Source organism: Benincasa hispida, chromosome 8 (genome assembly GCF_009727055.1).
Source record: "Benincasa hispida cultivar B227 chromosome 8, ASM972705v1, whole genome shotgun sequence".
Lineage (NCBI taxonomy): Eukaryota > Viridiplantae > Streptophyta > Magnoliopsida > Cucurbitales > Cucurbitaceae > Benincasa > Benincasa hispida.
In genome coordinates, this window is record NC_052356.1 from 52,146,052 (window position 1) to 52,151,645 (window position 5,594).

At 31.9% G+C, this 5,594-nt stretch overlaps 1 protein-coding gene across 2 annotated transcripts; it reads left to right on the top strand.

Moving 5' to 3' along the window:
- Nucleotides 1-1,697: 1,697 nt before the first annotated feature.
- On the top strand, nucleotides 1,698-3,359 carry LOC120083442 (glucan endo-1,3-beta-glucosidase 11-like). Of its 2 annotated transcripts, none has more exons than XR_005483424.1 (2): nucleotides 1,698-1,968; nucleotides 2,904-3,359. XR_005483424.1 is itself a non-coding variant. In XM_039039204.1 (2 exons), exons 1-2 carry the CDS (start codon nucleotides 1,940-1,942, stop codon nucleotides 3,344-3,346), a joined length of 447 nt encoding a protein of 148 aa, XP_038895132.1. In that variant the 5' UTR covers nucleotides 1,698-1,939; the 3' UTR covers nucleotides 3,347-3,359. The 2 variants fall into 2 exon arrangements, 1 of the variants encoding a protein (XP_038895132.1); XM_039039204.1 differs by having other exon boundaries at nucleotides 2,929-3,359.
- Nucleotides 3,360-5,594: the final 2,235 nt, after the last annotated feature.

Below are 5,594 nucleotides of genomic sequence, written 5' to 3' on the forward strand. Positions count from 1 at the left end.
TCCCTATTGCTTACCTGGGAACACCTTTGGGAGGCAAAGCACAAACTCATCTTTCTGGGATAAAGCGTCTAAGAATATACAAAAAAAAAACTTTGCAACTGGAAATATTCTTACATCTCAAAAGGGGGCAAGGGTACTCTCATTCAATCTACCCTTACTAGTCTCCCTACATATTCAAAGCTCCCAAATAAGTTTACAAGGATATTGAAAGAAAATGGAGAAACTTCCTCTGGAAAGATAACAGTGAAGAAAACAATAGCAGAGGCTACAATACACATTTAGTCAATTGGGAGACAATCACTACTTCTAAGGCAAAGGGAGGCCTAGGCTTAAGCAAGATGGAGGTCTCAAATTCTGCCTTGCTTTATAAATGGTTGTGGCATTTTTATAATGAAGATGATCCTCTTTGGAAAAGATTGATTAGAGCTAAATACAACCAATCATATCCGGGTGAAATTCCCTCCTTCAGTAGATATAGCAGCTTAAAATCCCCTTGGAGATCCATCATTAAAGGCATCTAGTGTTTCGATATAAACATTTCTTTGAAAGTGAACGATGGTGAAAGCATCTATTTTTGGAAAGGAAATTAGAATGAAAAGAGTCCCTTAGCCAACTCTTTTCCAAGAATCTATGCTATATCTCGAATTCCAAATGAAACAATAAAGGAGGCCTGGAACTTTTATATTATGGATTGAGATATTCAACCCAGAAGACCCTTTACGGAGAGAGAGCGTAAACAATGGAACAATATGAAGAAGCACCTAAATATTCCTCAATTTGACAGAGGTATTGACAAGTTGATGTAGAAGTGAAGCGATGATGGAGTTTTCAAAGTCTCATCTACAAAAGAGGTCAGTATCAAACAATCTATGGGACTTAGTATCAAACAGTGTGGGCTGGCAAAACATAAATGATACTATAAAGGATCTTTGTGCAAACCTTTGCCAGACTAAGTACAATGAGAGAAAAGAGATTATCGTCTTTAATTTGGTGGCTACGATTCTTTGAACAATCTGGAATGAAATAAACAATCGAACTTTCAAGGATTTATACAAAAACTCCAACAATTTATGGGGGAAGAGATCAGCTCTATTACGAGTGTCTGGACTCATAGAAACAAACTTTTCAGACAATACACCCCTACTCAAATTCCTATCAATTTACACGCTTTCTGTAATATTTAATTTTCACCCTTTGCTTTGCTATGGGCTTACCACTAGCCTGATGAGCTACTTCTGCTTTATACTCTCTTGTACTTAATGATATATCTTTTTGGAATATGATGAGAATGCTAAGGTGTATACTTAGTGGAATGTTCAGGTGTACCTCTTGAATTTTGGTATCCTTTTCTAAAACTGCGTAAATTGAATCGTCTGTTATGAGACTGTGTATCAATTCTTAATACATTACAAGAAATCCGGACTTTGATATCGATTGAAAAAACTAAAAATGGATATATAATGTCAGTTTCTTAAAAAAAAAAATATGGATCTTTAATGGCGGTTTTAAACTAACATTATAGGCATACCTATAATGTCAGCTTAAAACCGACATTGTAGGTGATCCTAAGTTTTTTAATCCCAAGATATTTTCTTAATCTTGATTTTTTGTTTCCCTCCAACTGTCATTTTCATTTCCCTATCAAATTTATTTCTTTTTTAATTTAGGTTTTTATTTTTAGAAAAGAAAGTCTCCCACTCCCTCTTCCTTTTCCCTATCTCTCCCCCTCTCCTCCTCCTCACGTTACCCCTATTAAACCCTTCCCCTTTGCACGTTGTTGCAGTCCGACCGACATATCCACAACCTGCAACGATCAACGATTGTACAACAACCACCAGCCAGCGACGACGACTGTGCTTCTTTGGCGAACGTGAGCAGTATAACAGTAGCATTTTGCTCCAACGAACGTGAGCAATACGACGACGATGCTTCACTGGCGATGACAACATTAGCATTTTCTCCTATTCAGTGCGTTTCAACACTTTCTCTTTGAATTTCGACATTAGATTTGAAATGTCCACTTCATAACAATTCTAAATATGTAGGATTAAGTGAGTTTGGACACAAACCAATAAGGTCTCGGGTCTTTTTGGGTGAGATTCAGTGGGTATATCACTTTAAATCCTTTTTCGAACTAGTTTAAGATTCTTTACATTGGTCTCTAATGCTAGGGAGCTTTTAATTATAGATTTGGAATTGTTTCAGAGTTATTCAAACATTTTTTAGTAAGAACCCAAGCCTGTTTTGTTGAGTGTTAGTGTTAAGGTTCACTTGTATTTTATATGCTTAATATTTAGTAATTAAATGGTTTTGAGTTTTGGGTTTTGGGTTTTGAGTTTTGGGTTCTTTTTAATTTCTTCTATTCTATATCGTTCTGTAATATTGTCTTTTCCTCTTGTGTGTTCTATTCTCTTTAAAGATTCCTTTCATTTGACTTATATTTAAAAGTTTTTATGGATCTTCCTCCATTTCCCTTTGTTGATTTAATCGGCAAGGTCAATTTTTATTATATTAGACAGTGACAATCATTACTTTATCTCATGTTTCTAGCTTGCAAGTTTTCAGATTGTTCTTGACTTTGTGTCTTCATCAACTTTTCTTTATATATATTTGATGGGCTTTGACTGCTTGGTATATAGGAAGAGTTGTTTTCTAGGTTGGATTTGAATGTTTCTTGAATTCACTTATGTGCTTCTTTCAGTCATTCTTGAAGATTTTTATTTTGCTGTATGTTTAAAAGTCTGATGTTTCTTGTTAAGTTATCCATTTGAGGGAAGTTTGTAGTTAAAAGGTCCCTTTATCTTTCTCTAGCCTCCTTGTCAATGATAGTACAAGCATTTACTGGTATGAAAGGATTGCTGATAACATTCCTTCACCTGATAACATTTCTTATCTTTCTCCAGTCTCCTTATCTTTATCTTTCTCCAGCCTCCTCAATTATGGAAGGATTACTGGAAATTATGCTCAGATCGACGCTGCGTATGCAGCATTGGCAGATGCTGGATATCAGAAAACTGAAGTCATAGTTATAGAGACCGGTTGGGCTTCCCATGTGGACGAAAAGGAAGCTGCAACAACTGTGAATAATGCTAGGATATTTAATTACAACCTTAGGAAGAGGCTTGCTAAGAAGAAAAGAACTCCCTTCAGGGCAAAGAATGTATTGAAGGCATATATTCTCGCAACATTCAACGAAAATCTGAAGCCAGGGTTGACTTCTGAGAGAAATTTTGGACTTTTTAAAGCTTATAGGACTATATCATATGACATTGGATTTCATGGACTCAGAGCTTCTTCTTCAGATTGTATTTATCTCTTAAGGTATGTAATTCACAACAGCATATGAAAAATGTTATATCTGTTGAAACTATGTTATTCCCTTCCCCCGTCCAAATTAATTATTTTTGCATGTTCATGGGCTCATCATGTGGTTATTTTGAGAGGTAGTTGTATGTATGTGTTTGTAGACTTTATGCTTGAGTTGTTTATGGTTCTTGAGTGCCATTGAGGCAGCTTTTAAATTGTTGTATAAACCTACCTAATCAACGTACTGAGATGATTATATTTTTGATATGGGTGTTCTGTTTGTATCTTGTTGGAGTTAAACAACCTACTTCGTAACTGTTGATTCTCATGTGTGAATGATATAATATTAGCCTTTAAGAGAGTTAAACATACATGACTAATGTCTTTCGTTGAAACTGGCAGAACAAGAAAGGAAATAAAGGAGGCATCAGTGTTCATTAATAAAAGTGAAAATTAAAATTGACAGATTATTTATATAAAGTTAGAATGCAAAATTTTGCCATGGCAACCAACACAATTTGTTATATGGTTATCTATATGTATATTCCTGAAATTCTTGTTGAATATTTAAATTTCAGTTCAATTTTTAAAATGTCCCAAAAATTCTAGAATAGAAGTGAAAACGCTATGTTAGCATATAGCTAAAAGTCATTACAAATATGAATATATGATGAATTTGCTCTACCAGCATTCTTTAATATCCTATTTAAATTGTTAGTATGAAGCTCTATAACAAAATCAGTATTTCTATTTAATTAGTAACATTTTCGTATTAATTTGATAAACATCATTCTAATATCCAATTTAAATTGTTTGATCAATCGATAAGCATCAATATAATATGGTGCTTTTTCTCTCATCTGGTTATTTTTGCCCCTAACTTGAATTTCATAAATTCTCTTGCGTAGGGTAGTTGAATTCTTATCATGTGTTGTTTACCCATTTTTCTCTACTTGGAGGAAGTCTTGCTCACGTGTGCACTTTTTCTTTTTTTTTTTTTTGGTGGGGTATTTTTTTATGATCAATAAAGTTGTTTGTATCTAACAAAATTTCAATTTTGGTATGCAACACTTGTGAGTTTTGGTAATTTGTTGATTACCTTGGTTTTAGAGTTAAATTATCATCTAATTCCTCCTTTGTGACTTACTATTAGGGATTTGTGAAAGAAATTAAGATTTTATTTTGGGCATGTACAGGTAAAAGAAATATTATTGATTTTCGTAAATCTATTTTTATATTTAATTATTTTAAGGACAAAACGATGATAGACATTTAATAACAAACAATTACTAACAAAAGGTAGGTGAAAAACCGACATTGAAGATAATGTTCAATGTTGACTGAGATTGATAATAGTATTCAATATCAGTTGAAAACTGACATTAAAGATAACTGACATTGAAATATTGGTCATCTATAAACCAACATTAAAGACAACCGACATTAAAGACCTTTTATAACACAGTCTTAAATTTCGATTTCCAGCTGACATTGTACCTCTATAATGTCAGTTTCAGTTTTGTAGTTGTGATAGAAATACAGTGTAAATAGAATTGTCAGTTATGAGATTTCAACCTAACGGATTCAAGAGATAAATGTGTTTTTTTTTTTTTTTTTATTATTATTATTTTCATTTTAAAACTTGAATTGGCGGTTTCATATCTATTTTGATTTGATTTAACCACTTTTTGAAAATATTCAATATCTGTCTCTTATACACATCTAGATGTGTATAAGAGACAGGATTTGATTTAACCATTTTGTTTGTATTATTTTAATCACCTTTTATTCATTATCATTTTATTATATTATTATACAATTAATTTGTCTTTTGATAGACAAATAATTATTCACATTTGCAAATGCTTGTGTTTTTGCTATGCCTCTACAACGAGTTAGACTTCTTTCATAGATTTTGTGGTTGATAAAGTTATAAATAATGTAATTGTTGAAGCTTAAATGAAAATAGAATTATGAATATAGTGTAATTGTAAATAAATGAGCTCCCTTCCTAATTTTTCTCTCCCAAATTATATCTAGATTTATATTTTCATATCAAATTAGATTTTATCTAACTACTTATCGAATTAATCACAATAAACAAAACTTTCTGATTTTTCATTCCAATTTATATTTGAATTTAACTTTTATTATTAAATCTGATTTTATTCTTTATATTAGTTTAAATGTTTGTTACATATTCAATTGTATCTAAATATTTTTTTATTATTTTATACATTTTGTTATCAAATTAATTTGATTTTTCTTCATATTTTTAAGTTTTCAAA